A 13,917-nucleotide genomic window follows, 5' to 3' on the forward strand; every position below is an offset into this window, starting at 1 on the left:
TGAAGCAGTAAAGTGAAATAAAACCATTGTTACGGTTTGCAAACAGTATACGTGTATTTTTACTGCAAACCTAAGTCATCTAATGGATTTTTCACATGCTTACCATCTTGCTTTAAAATTTTCTCTATTTTGAAAAGTTTCTATAGAATTTACCCCACATAATGAACGCACCCACAACATTGCTTCAGTATTTTTCAGGAAAAAATGTGCATTTGTTACAAAAGTATCTACGGTATTTGTTCATGTAGCATGAACCTTTCTTTCTTTAAGTATTGTTGGCGTTTGTGTGTTTGAGTTATTTTTCACATTTCTCCCTTTTCCTACAGCGGCTCGTAAAGGTGAAGAGTTATCTTTATTTTGAAGAGAAGGATGAAGTGCAGCAAGCCATCAAGGCTCTCAGGTCGCTGCCAGGAAGTAGAGTAAGTCAAATGATGTTGCATCTTTTCTGGTACTACAGTCGAATCCACTTATAACAATCCCAGGTAGAATAGTCTACTGATTATAATGACCACATTTCAATGCATTTACAATTTTCTGACCATGCCTATTGAAACTGCTTCCTGATATAACAAATGCTTTAAAGCAGGTCACGCTAAAGGCGAGTGCACTCCCTTTCTGCACTCCCTTTCTACAATCTCCCTCTCTTCCTCAGCGAGCATGGAAATGCGCCGCAGAAGCAGCGATAGGTGCCCTGACAAAGCGCAAAGCTGGGTCGCTTGAGGCGAAGCTGCAAATTTTACACAAGACTCAAACCACTAGCTCGTGCAGTCTATGATATCGACGATTCTGAAAACCGCGAGCTCCACTATCGTGAAGGCTAGAACCAGTGACCATGCCGATTAACGGAAACAGTGGGCTCTGTGTGCTAGGGTGAAACCAGCATGGTGGCAGCTGCTGACATTACTGAACTCTGGGAGCACGTTGCTACTGGCGATAAAATAGGTGGTGCTTCGATGGTGAGTTTCTCAGTGCACATAGTGCTGCCTCGTTCTGCGAAGAGACCTCCAGTGGGGGCGATCGTTGTCGCGACAGACGGTGGCGTTGTGCAACAAGACTGACAGTGGCCCGTCTTTGACACTGACCCCAACATTCACACAAAGTGCACTGTCGTTAATAGTGTCGCTCATTGATTTCATGTACGCTAAATTATAGCCGCCAGTGTTCGCGTAGCCACTGGACGCGATGCACACCGCATTTGTGAACCTGAAACTTCCGTGAAAGCAAGTGCAGATTTCTGACTATTTCAGCGCGCCTAATGCATGACATACTGTTTAGAGGTACGAATAAATGTTTCATTTTTCACAGCCTTCTTTCTACAATGTCAATTCTTTATCGTAAGTGCCAAATTTGGTTTTGGAGCTATGAAGGTATGTTCGGCAGCTTTCCTTTTTCTTATTTTATGGCACTACAGATATACAATGATCGGTTATAACGATTGGATTTTTCGTTCTTCTTGATATTATTATAAGTGGACTACACTGTATATATATATATATATATATATCTCCTGTTGAAAACGCCTATTTTTCACATGGCTTAATAAAATTTTCAAGCAATACGGCAACCATAGCTCACAATGTCCGACTATTCCTGCCCGATTATTCACATAATTTTGCGACGCCATCCTTGTCCGAAAAGATATGTTAGTGACTGTATTTACTTTCAGTATACAAACTGTAGAGCCAAAAGCGACAATGTGCATACATTTGGTGCGGAGTGCATGCCTCTGACAAGCAGCTGGAGCAAAGGCTTTCCTGTTGCCTAGGCAACACCTGCATGCCTGCAGAGCGCTAGTGCACTACCGCTGTGTTTTCCTTTTCTTCTTCTTTGACTCTGCATCTCCTCCTCCTCTGCATTGCCCTCACCGCTCTCCCCTCGGCCAGCACACGCAGTTGAAAAGCACACTCACTATCTCGCTTGTCTGCGGGATTTTCTAGTAGCCGTGTTAAAACCAGTATTTTGTTTCGCGAGTCTGCACTGTAAGTGGCATGCGTGTACATTAAGTTCTATGGAAGTGTAAGTGGGAGTCAGAAACAACCATGGTATATCTGGTCCTACACTACAAGCGATTAAGTTATAAGTGGTCTGTACTGTATTCGTGTTCAATTCGACATGAAAATTTCAATATTGGAACTCCCCTTCAAGATTTACACCACTGCTATAGGTCATGTCTTTTGTATAAATGTGTAGGTTTCTAGTTGGTGCTTCATCTTGATGGGAGACTAGCATGACACACAACGAAGACTTAAAAGAGACACTAAATAAAAAAATATTACATTAAGCTGTGCTAGTGAATTACACTGCTGTAACAGTAAAATGCACACTCATTATGTTCAAATATGCTTGCCAGCCGAAAAAGACGCAAAAATGAGATATAGGTAAGGATGCTGCCTTGAAGTTCTCTCACTGTCTTGCCGTGATGACATGAATTCTGGCAGCATCAACTTGGGTCTAGCTGTTTAACAATAAAGAAAGACAATGTTGCACTCTAAAGAAGCCAACAACTCAACTCTAGGAGTCAAAAACTTTTCTAGTGACAGAACTGCCAAAATGTGAGAAAATACCTTGAAATCCATGACATCGGGCTGGCATACGGGCATGAAATACCACTGAGAAATTCAAGAAAAGGAAGTCTGGCTTTCATTTTCTCCACTAGGAACTATAGCTGTTTTCCATCAAATGAATTAAAATAAAAATTCTGAATTGACTCTTTACTAGTCTAAACTTATTTAGAGTTGCTTTTTTGGTGTTAAACAAACATGCACTATTTATGCATCCATGCAGAGAGCTAGTTCATCCTTCTGTTCATGACCTTGTGCCCACACTTTGAATGTTTTTACATTGTACAAACCTCTATTGGGACCCAAGCTCTGGGTCCAGCAGTGTTTTTGATGTGTTTGTTAGGCAAAGCAATAAACTGATTTTGGCAAAGTATTCAGAGAAAAAGTTAACCATCAGAGCTGTTTGAAGCCTTGACTGAACCTTTGACATGACACACATACACGTATGCATGCACGCACGCACGCACATTGAGAGAGAGACAGACATACAAAATGGGACATATTGACGTCTGAAGGTTTATCATGCCAAATAAGAGAGAATGCTCACAGTGTAAAACTTAAGGTACAAATTCTATTTCCAAAAGGCGTAATTTACAACTCTCTTGAATGTTTTACATTCAAGGGAGTGTACAATATTGTTAACAAGCTTTAGTATAAGTTCAGGTCCTGTAATTTGTTCAGGAAGTTGGAAGCCAGTATAAAATTTCTGTGTTTGTTTTAAGAATTTCATGTGTTTCAGTTATTAGCTTGACCAAGATTGTTGCCCTCTTTGCTTAATGACAGAATTGAAGTGCTTCAGTGCATGTGGGTATGGAAGGAGGAGGTCATCTGCTTTTAAGTGGTATAATGAACACTTAATAATGGTTACAAATCATATGTGTATAGTTTGGATGGTTCTAAGTGAAACAACTTGTTTTGTTGACAGATTGTATTTTATAAGAATGGAGAGTGTATAGGGACTGCTTGGAAAGATATTTATGAAGGAATGTACTACCCAGCAGTGTCTGTCTACAAAGGGTGCACGGTAAGCCTTTTTTTTTTTACATCTTTCTGCTGTCTGACTTGGTCTACACATAGAAAGCCTCAAACATTTTAATGGCTTTCTGCCTGTTTCTTGCCTGGTCACTGGAAAAATGTAGTTTTCGTGAGGCCTTTGATTACCCAGTTTTCCACTGAAGGAACTATGTATATTAGATAATAGTATGATCAAAATTGTGGAAATGGAGCCTTGTAAATTTTGCTTTCATATGATGCTAAGTTTGAAGTGGGGGCTTAGCTGCCAATTCAAGATATTGGTACTTAATAAAACTAAAAATTTTTTCTAAAAGCTGCATCAAAGCTGTCTTAAGATATGTCTACAAAAATTTTCTTTGTGTTCACAGTTTGGCTACAAAAAGCTGTCCCAGTGCTAAAGCTACATACGCAATCTTGTAGCAGCACTGTTAGAGCTGCATGGGTGCACATACCTTGCAGCTTTTAAGCTTCATGTGGACAATTTCATTGGTTGAGGAAGCTATAGCTTTGACAGTGCCACAAACAGTTTGTAAGACACAGTGTACCTCAAGAAGTTTTTGAGCCCTGAAAAATTGTCATCCCTCACGAAATTCACTGATACTTGCCATTGGACAAAGCAGTTGCTCAATTCTACCTTTTATACTTGAAACACTGCAAAAAGGAAGAAAAAAGGAGTAGAGGATAGGTAGGTAAAATGCTCTGTCTGTCCTCTACTCTCTCTGTTTTTCTGCTGACAGTTTGTGCTGTTTGCTATGTATATAACACTACCAACACTACCACATCTAAATGTTGTAGTTGCTCAGTGGGGTAAAGCTCAGGTGAAGAGGGCAGTTTTAGAAGAAAACATCTGGGTTGTGTTTTACTGTTTTCTGTCATGCTACTCAAGCATTTAGTGACCATACAACAGAGAGTATTATAAGAGAAGCATTTGTGATAAAATCAAACCTCTTTATAACAATGTGGCATCGAACACGAAAATAATATTTTTTTTATTACAGTTGAAACTCTGTTTAACAAAGTGATAAACATGCAAGAATTATTTCATTTAATTGGGAAGTTCGCAAAATCGAGTAAGGGATTTTTCGGTCCTTCGAAATCTAAAATTGTAACGCAGTGACACTGAAAAGGTACCGTGGCATTGTATTTGCTGCTAACCCACGCCTGCATGTGCAAAAAGTACATGAAGGCGGCCCAACTGCCACTGCCCCTAGTGCCATCTGGTATGTAAGAATGCTAGCGACTGCCGAGTCCATTCTTCTGTGCATGGGCGTGGCATGCAGCCTCATCGAAATAAAGCTAGGACCATAATTAGGATCCCTAGATGGTCTAACGCGATAGTGTTAGAGCACTCGGTTGAAGAAAAACCCATCTGCATAAAAATTAGAAAGAAATCACAGCTTTTATTACTCATTTATTTCTGGAAAAGCTTCATTAAAGGGGTTTTAATGCGAGCTAGTTTCATTAATTCGGGTTGATGACAACATTGAACCTCATGGGTACTTGCCGGAGAATGGAAATTTCTTCATTAGGTCGGAAACTTTGTAAAATAGGGTTTTGTTAAAAATTTTAACTGTATTCGATATTTACTGTAAGCATACATGCTCATGTTGACTATAGAAAAAAAAAAATTCGATTGGATCTATGCAAAAAAAAATGCAAGTGTGATTTTTTTGACAAGCCAGCACCTGTCGATTTTAATGGCCCTTCAGCAGCTTCCCATGCTGGTACATGGCACACGAGCAATGCTAAATTACAAACACACCTTACATTGCCGTGATACGCAGCCATGCAATTGGCATGATCACATCAGATCACCATGTTGGCTTGCCGTCTGCAGGCCAGCCAAGCCAAACCACTGGCCACAGCATGCATACATGTCCAGAATGTGCTATTTCAAGTTGTGCTTACTGACTGTTTGATATTTATGCTTCTTGATTGCACATTTTGAGCCACATGCAAACAAAAATTTGCATTGCTGTAGCCAGTACTGCATAGGATCTAACGTTTTAGGTTTCATCCTAAGCAGTAGAGCTCATTGCAATAAAGCATGGCTGACCAAATTTTATATTTACTTTATTATGTCCGATAATTCATATTAGTGTTTATTATATCCAGGTTTTACTGTGTAGCACTGCTGCTGTCATAATATAGCACTTGGCTACATTCACAAGCGCCATGCGATATGGCCCTGCCATTTTTTTTTAGTACATGGACAATCAGAAATGAACATTTGCAAAAAAAAAAAGGAAATTAATAACATAGAAAATGAATGAATAACATATTCTTAAGACAAAGTGAAAGTAACTTGTGATGCTGTAGTAGACTCCCGTTTAGACGAATTCGAAAGTTTGTGTCTTATCAGGAGTTCGTCTTAACAAAAGTGATGCACAAAACCCCAAATGTACTATTCCTAATGTGCCCAAATAGTCATGACACAAAGCAATAAATGAAATGGTAATGACACGAGAAGGGTGGCATGAAAAATTTATTCTATTTTCATTATGGGAAGTATCCCTTATGCACTTTTACTTGAAGGCCATATTTGAACTTTGTAAAAAGCCTAATTTCAGAATTTCAGCCTGCATGTAAAATTTTGCATTTGAAATACCAGTGGATGGTTCGCAAAAAGCCAGCAGAAAAGGATGTTTTTGATGCTGAAACTGGAAAAAAACTCTGTGATTGACAATTGCTAGGAACGACGCCGAACCTGTAACATTAATAATAATAATATTTGTGGTTTTACGTGCCAAAACCACTTTCTGATTATGAGGCACGCCGTAGTGGAGGGCTCCGGAAATTTTTACCACCTGGGGATCTTTAATGTGCACCTAAATCTAAGCACACGGGTGTTTTCGCATTTCGCCCCCATCGAAATGCGGCCGCCGTGGCCGAACCTATAACATTGAGAACCAGCACAGGGCCTGTGGCACACTGAAGATCTTGGGAGGTCGTCTCTAAGATTTGCATCATATCCACTGACCAGCAGGTGCATGCATCGTCTACTGAGGGACTATTTAATTAACAGCTGTTGACAAAAAAAAGTAGACAATTAGCAGCCTTGCAGCTCTTCCATCGTTTATACGCTTTCAGCAAAAATGCAAGAAAAAACATACTAACCAAGAAAACCTATGGTAGGATTACTAAGAAATTGAGGCTCAATTGTAGCTGACATCTACGTAATGTGAAGCTTTGTGCGAATCATTGCAGCACGAGACACGCCAGCGCGAGCCAAGCTGTCGGAGCTCGAGCAGCCCCTAGACGTGCATCATTGTTGTTATTTCCGCTTCAGACATTTGCGCTCCTCGGATTTGGCCTTGGTCAGCAGCTTCTTTGAGTGGGGCATTTTGGCAGGAAGTCTTGACGTCCCCACTCAGTGCGAATTCTTGCCGCTTGAGATGCAGATACTCGTCAAGCTAGTGGGGCCTAAGTGACCCGAAACATACATTGTCGTTTTCCTATTTTATAGTGTTTTAAGACTGCGATGGGAAATATAAACAAAATCAAGCAGGAAATATAAACGAAATTGAGCTGGGGGATAACCTGCAGCAGGAAACGGTGCCATGTTAAGGCGTGCAACATGCTTCCTATGGTACTATGCCGCACGCGCTGTGAAACAGATGAGTGACGATGCTTATCGCAATAGGGTTGGTGGTGGTAGCTGTGAATTCGGTGTGCGATAACCCGGTGTGAGATTTGCTGGTACTGGAATAAGGAACTTGGAGCACGCTAGCGTTTTTACGTGAGAGGGGCGGGTGAGTATTGCGAGAAAACTGTTGTGGCGGGCAGCTACTGTTCTTGATCGCATGCGCTTCCCACCTTTCTTGTTTGCATGGGACCTAGGGGTTGGAAAATCTGCATTCAATCACAGTTTGACGATCTAGTGAATGTTGGTGCCGAAAGATCGTTTTCCGGGAATGTATGAACCGGTAAAACATGTCAGTTGTCATTTGTCTATTGTCATTTTTTTGTGTTCTCAATCACGAATGTTGGCACTGGGAAATTGTATGTATCGATATTGTGTAATGAGGTTATACTGTACTACTCATTTATAACCAATTTACGCAAAGTGAAATTTAGTTGCACTTAGCCTTTAAAAAAATGCAGTGATGTGATTGCTGCGCTATTTGTGCCAACCTGCGCCAAGAGGTGAAACCTGCAATATCCTACTACATTTGGCCAAAAATGGCATAATTTGCTCCAGGCCTGTTAAAAGACATAATCTGTGCAGTCTTTCAGCCAAAAATAAAACTTAAAGCGCTCAAAATCTGTAATTCAGTCTCACATAATTGTAGTGCTATTTTGAGTAGTCGTGAGAGCAGACAGGCAAGAGTGCTCTGGAGTTAAAACAAGGGGACGTTCTGATAATGCACTGTGACACCTCTGAATGCCACTAACACATATTGAACAGAATATCATATTTCATTTGGGCAGACCACTATGCTCGAAAATGTTCTGCATCATGACAAGCAAACAAATTGTAGTTGAACCCACTTGACAGATGCAGGTTATCACAGTTTAAGTTTCATTACCATTTGCACCGCAGTTCAAAGATGCCGTCGGTCGTCATGACCATTAGCTCAGCTATGAAGATGTTGTTCCTCAAAACCACGTCTTGCAAATGGCAACACCAGCATGGAGACGTGTGCCCTGCTACAAACTGCTTTGCCGTTCACCTTGCAGAACAAGAGCATGTGTGGAAGATTTGCTCATGTACAAACAGTTTGTGACATGCAAAAATGCACAAACTTACGCAAAAGCTTCACGGTCTGCCACTGATGTGCATGAATTGTCATTAATAAATGCCTTAAATTTAAGTACATTGTTGTTAAATAACGACAACCGTTGTGCCTGCCATGCAATCTCAAGACCAAGGGCATATATACTGTATCACCATTTTTTTATTTCAATAAGGAATCCATTTGTATTTTACTATAAATCCACGAAAAAAATTGCAGTTTTATTTGCATTCAAAGGATAAACATTCGCAGTCATAATGAATGAACATGCAGAAAATTTCTCTTGAATGCAGAAACTTGGCTGCGGGTAATGAGAGTGCAGCATCAGCATGACACACACTCTTGAAACGGTTGGGCGATTTTCTCAAGTGAGCATCTATGACCAGCAACCTTGTTGAGTAGTTCAATAGTCAATGAGTTTTTCGCTAGTGCAGGGGTAGAAATCGAAGTGTCTTTAAAAAAGAAATTCAGGGATTTTACATGCCAAAACCACAATCTAATTATGAGGCATGCTGTAGTGGGGGACTCCGGATTAATTTTGACCTTTATCCTTTGACCTTTTATCCCACCTTTGTCTATTTTAACCTTAATTCATTAATGTGCACCTAATGCTTGTCACACAAGTATTTTTGCTGTTTGCCCCAATTGAATTGCGGCTGCCGAGACCGGGAATTGAACCAGTGATACAATGTGCTTAGTAGTATAACGCTAGAACCACTAAGCCACCATAGTGGGTGAACACTGTTCACTGTGTTTTTGAATGGCTTCTGTGGCCACTTTGCACTAAAAGCCTGCTCTAACTAAATTTTTGACCACGTAAAAAGCCCAGTTTCAGATAATTTAGACATGCACTAGCCTCCATGCAAAATCTTACACTTGAAATACAGGTCAGTGCGCCATAAAGAGCTCGCAAAAATTCGTTTTTTATACCGAAACTGAAAATAACGCCGCCATTATCGCCCGGCGGAAGTGACATACAGTGAAGAATGTGGAGAACCAGTGCCCATGCTGCCTGGTTTCCTTGCTTGTATTCCGTTCCAGTGTATCAGCGAACAGGACCCGCACGTCTGCTAGCCACATAGTTAGTGTGTGTGGTGTGTGTTGCTTCCCTATGTCCGGTGTTTGTAGCACTCAAAGTTTTTATAATAATGCATTAGTTTGTATACTTTGTTAGCGGCTTCATGCACTGTGACAACGCCGTTGCGCGCACACGATGTTCTTTTAATGCAAAGTGTTCTCCAACTCCAGCCGGTTTTCTCTGTCTGGTTGTCAACATTCAAAGCAGGATCTCGATGTGCTCTGCCTCCACTCAAAGAGATGGCCTGGGTGGCCAAGCTGAAGGTACAGTATAGTCCGGCTTAACTTGGACGCAATCCACGTGTGGCGTACTTGCGCTAAATCGGCGAATATTGGACACTCTACAGTCTAGTTTGGCTGGCGCTGGAATAGAACATGTCCTATCGCACGCCTAAGCAGCTGGAACAGGGTGCTTCATGCACTAGCTTGGCTGGCCAGCAGCATGCTGTTCGGCCTCGCTGAAGCAAGCGTGTTGCATTTGTGCCTTTGACAAACAATGAAGCACTCGCACCCCAAGCACTTGCTCGCTAGCACTGCGGCAACAGCTCATTTAAAGTGCAGGGTAAAATTGTAGTGATCTTAGCGCCTCCGGCATGACGTATCCGACGTCACAGGCACGCTGGAAGCGCCAGACTCATTTATGATCAGACAACTATTGCCATCTGTAGCAAAGGATGATCAGTAGCTCAGGCTTCACACGGGTGGGCTAGAGGGCGTTGAATGGCCTGTGTGCTAAGTGTGCGTAAACTCACGGCCAGACAGGTCGGACTGCAGCCGTGATAAAGCTTTGCCCACTTCACACAAGGACAGCTTTGCCGATGTAACACGCCAGGGGGCAGCAACACAACGGCTACCGGTGACTGTCCAGCCCACACACAGTGAGCTGCCATCTGCCCCCTTGGTGGGTGCAGCTAGCGCTGCTCCGCCTCCCCTGCAGAAGGGGCCATCGACCTCCAGGATCTCGTCTCTCGAGATGAGACTGCAGTACCGCAGGGTACTGCAGGTTGGTGTACTTAGCTATACCCTTTTTATTGTTAAAATGAACTCTGTGTTCATGTATTCCAAAAGTATATTTTATTCAGCACGTGTCGATGATGTACAGATTGACCTTAGATCAATTAACATCGCAGTCTGTGAGCAACACATTCAGTACAGGCTGAACAAAGTCTCAGCATGAGTAAATCGGGACAGCTTCAAGCTGAATCCGCAGAAAATCTCCTGTCTCCTCTTTACAAGAAAAAGGGGCCTCGTCCCGGAGCCTAGTATCCAGCTCAATGATCAGCGCTTACCTTTAAACACACAGCACAAATTTCTTGGATGTCATACTTGACTTTAAACTGACATTCATTCCACATCTAAAGTATCTGAAATTGAAATGTTTGAAAACAATAAACATTCTTAAAATTCTGGCACACACGACATGGGGCAATGACGGGGGCTGCTTAATGAAACTGTACAGGAGCCTCATAGGGTCACGCCGGGACTATGGTTCCACGGTGGAGCAAACTGCCGGTTCAAGTGCATTAAAATTTTGGATCCCTTTCACCATTTAGGTATTCGCCTGGCCGCAGGCGGCTTCAGAACAAGTCCTATACAGAGTTTATACGTAGAATTCAGTGAGTGGTCACTCCACCTGCAAAGAACATTTATAAGCTTCACATACTTTCTCAGAGTGCAGACTAATCCTGAACACCTCTGTCATAGAACCGTTAATGATTTGACATCTGCCACACTACTTCAAAAGCGACCTTCAATGAGAAAACCTTCCTCACTACACGTGAGGAAGCTGAGTGAGGAAATGAACATCCCACTGCATGTGCATTGAATGATGGCTCTAACAAGGCAGTTGCCACCGTGGCTGTGGCAACTGATAGAATGCGACACGTCCTTTGTTGAAGTTACAAAGCATGCTCCAGAGATGTACATCCGTATGCACTTTCTCGAACTCTAGTTGAAGTGCTCCTGTCCAGAATTTTATACTGACGCATCAAAGTCACCTAATGGCACATCCTACACAGCAGTTGGGCCATCCTTCTCGGAATACAATATTCTGCACGCAGAAACTAGCATCTTTACGGCAGAAGCTTACGCATTACTCTTGGCCGTAAAACACCATAACGGCATTAAAACTACAAAAAGCTGTCATATTTACAGACTCTCTAAGCATAGTAACGGAAACATAATAATCCAGTAGTCAATTAACTTTACTCATGTCTGTGTACTATGTATGCATTTCAACAGCATATCTTAGTATGTTGGGTCCCAAGCCACAGAGGCATTGTGGGCAATATGCTTGCAGACGAACTTGCTACATCCATAACGAGAGCCTGTAGCACCACCATAACTACCCCTCCCACAGACTTAAAGTCTTGCTTAAGCAGAATGCTGAGGAACTCTTGGCAATCCATTTGGGACCATGAAACCTCTAATAAACTTCATTTAATTAGGCCGCACGTACGAAAATGGCCTTTGGTAGCAAAAGCGCGACAAACTGATGTCATGTTCTGTTGACTGACAATAGGACACGCATACGGTACTCATTCTTACCTGCTGACTGGTAGTGAACCTCCCCTCTGTGCTAGCTGTTGTGCGAGACTGACCATCCTCCACGTCCTGGAGAAGTGTCGGGAAGCAGAAGCTGAACGAAAAAAGCACTTTCCTCTAACATACTGATGCCACATTCCCCTTCATGCGGTAATGTTTCTTGGAGCAGAACGAATTTTTGATCATAAATAAGTTTAAAATTTTTTACAAAATGTCGATTTATTGCGTGTTATAAGCCCATGATATTTGTAGAACATCTGATGAGAGGCTGATGCTGCAATAGTAGCAAGCTGTATGGCACATGCCTCCGGGCCCTTGTCCTTAAGGGCCTTGGTGAGGCAGTAGCACTACCTGTAACAACATACTTTAGTACATCACCTCTTCATAGTCATTGTTTCTTCATAGCATATATCATGTATCATTGTATAGATTTATTAAAAATATATTTACGCGCTTTCCAACAAATATCTTTTATGCCTCTATACATCCATGTTTCATCCATGTCTCGATCATCATTATTCATTTATCAGTGGCAGTCATTATCATAGCCTTGGCGCTCTTTGGCCACTTCTGGCCCTTGCGCCAATAAACTCCAATTATCATCATCATTTCGCTCTGGCAGGCATTGCATTCCTGCATGGCTTGCTGCCGCCGCATCTACACCATGGCCACCGTGTCGTGTAGGTCCTTCGGGACAAATGCAGCATGCGGTTCCTGCTCGTTTCTGGTGCTTTGTCAGAAAGGATTTTGCTCGTCTAGTTGGACGCGTCCGATGTAGAGACGCATGCAGTATATTGAAGATGATGCACTACCGGAAATGATCACTCAAGAATATCGCCCTTGAATACAAATTACCTTTGAACGTTACCTTTGGTTTTCATGCGCCATTGTGGCATATAGTACTTGTAGTCACGCCGAGAAAGCGTTTGCCAAGCAGTTCTTGGGTAAGTGACTGTGCTATTGAAATGTAGCTTGTGCAGCTTCATCAACTGCAGTTTACATGCTTTGTGCGCCTTGGCTGGTCCGTGTCGCACTTCCTTGCTGCGCCGCGGTGCATGCTTTTGCTCTGAAAACTGGAACAGGAAAGATGTGTTCGGCCTTCGTCTGCTCAGCATTGTGTACTGCACAGCTATTGATCATGTTCAAGTATGTATTCAAGCACGATGGCCACACAACACATTGGCATTCTCGCAACAGCTGAAATCACGAGCGCAACAGGGAGAATGTACGCCGAGAGAGATGCCCGTCAGCTCGCAAATGATGAGCAAGCAATGCGCCTGGCTGCCTAGGTGCAACATAGCGCAACTGAGAGATCAACAGTTGCGTACAGTTCTTCAATATTTACCATATCCGCATCGCTACCACTTTGCCGCCATGTGCACACGTCATCTGCATAGGTGCTATTTAATAGCTGCTAATAACAAATTTGGGCAATTACTAGCCCTGCAACTTTGCCAAGATTACTTTAGTATATATGCTAGGCATTTATAGTCAATTTAGCCCAAGTAACATTTCGTTGCAGATCGCCTTTAAATGAAAACTAAACTATAGACACCCACTGTCCATCATGAGTACCTGATGCATGTTACCAAATAAGACGAATAAGAAGGAAGAGAAGAACACGCAATTTCATATCACAAATATATATATATATATATATATATAATATTTTAAATAAGCTCAGTTTCAGCTGGATGATAGGTGTGCTTTTGAGTTGCATGCACATTTACAGTTTGCAGTGATCCTCGATTGCAGGTCTTGACCTGATCAAGAGATGTGTATCCAAGTACCTCCTAATGAATAAATAAAATGTTCATGCCACATAAACAATGGAGAATGCAATAAAGGCAGTCTGAATTATTCCTTTTAGTCTATCAGTTTTGCAGCTTGTGCATACTGTGAATGTGAATACGGAATCTGTGAACCATACTACAGGATTACTTTGACAAATCGTGGAGAAATTTTTATCTTAAATATTGTGATGA

At 42.0% G+C, this 13,917-nt stretch overlaps 1 protein-coding gene across 2 annotated transcripts in view; it reads left to right on the plus strand.

The window, feature by feature from the left end:
• Positions 1 to 13,917, plus strand: part of ash2 (Set1/Ash2 histone methyltransferase complex subunit ash2) — a 109,105-nt gene that overhangs the window by 69,486 nt on the left and 25,702 nt on the right. For both annotated transcript variants that reach the window (XM_075686413.1, XM_075686422.1), the window contains exons 13-14: positions 327 to 419; positions 3,487 to 3,585. In XM_075686413.1, coding sequence (XP_075542528.1) covers positions 327 to 419; positions 3,487 to 3,585 — 192 coding nt within the window. The remainder of the gene's footprint in view (positions 1 to 326; positions 420 to 3,486; positions 3,586 to 13,917) is intronic.

Source organism: Dermacentor variabilis, chromosome 1 (assembly GCF_050947875.1).
Source record: "Dermacentor variabilis isolate Ectoservices chromosome 1, ASM5094787v1, whole genome shotgun sequence".
Taxonomy (NCBI): Eukaryota; Metazoa; Arthropoda; class Arachnida; order Ixodida; family Ixodidae; genus Dermacentor; species Dermacentor variabilis.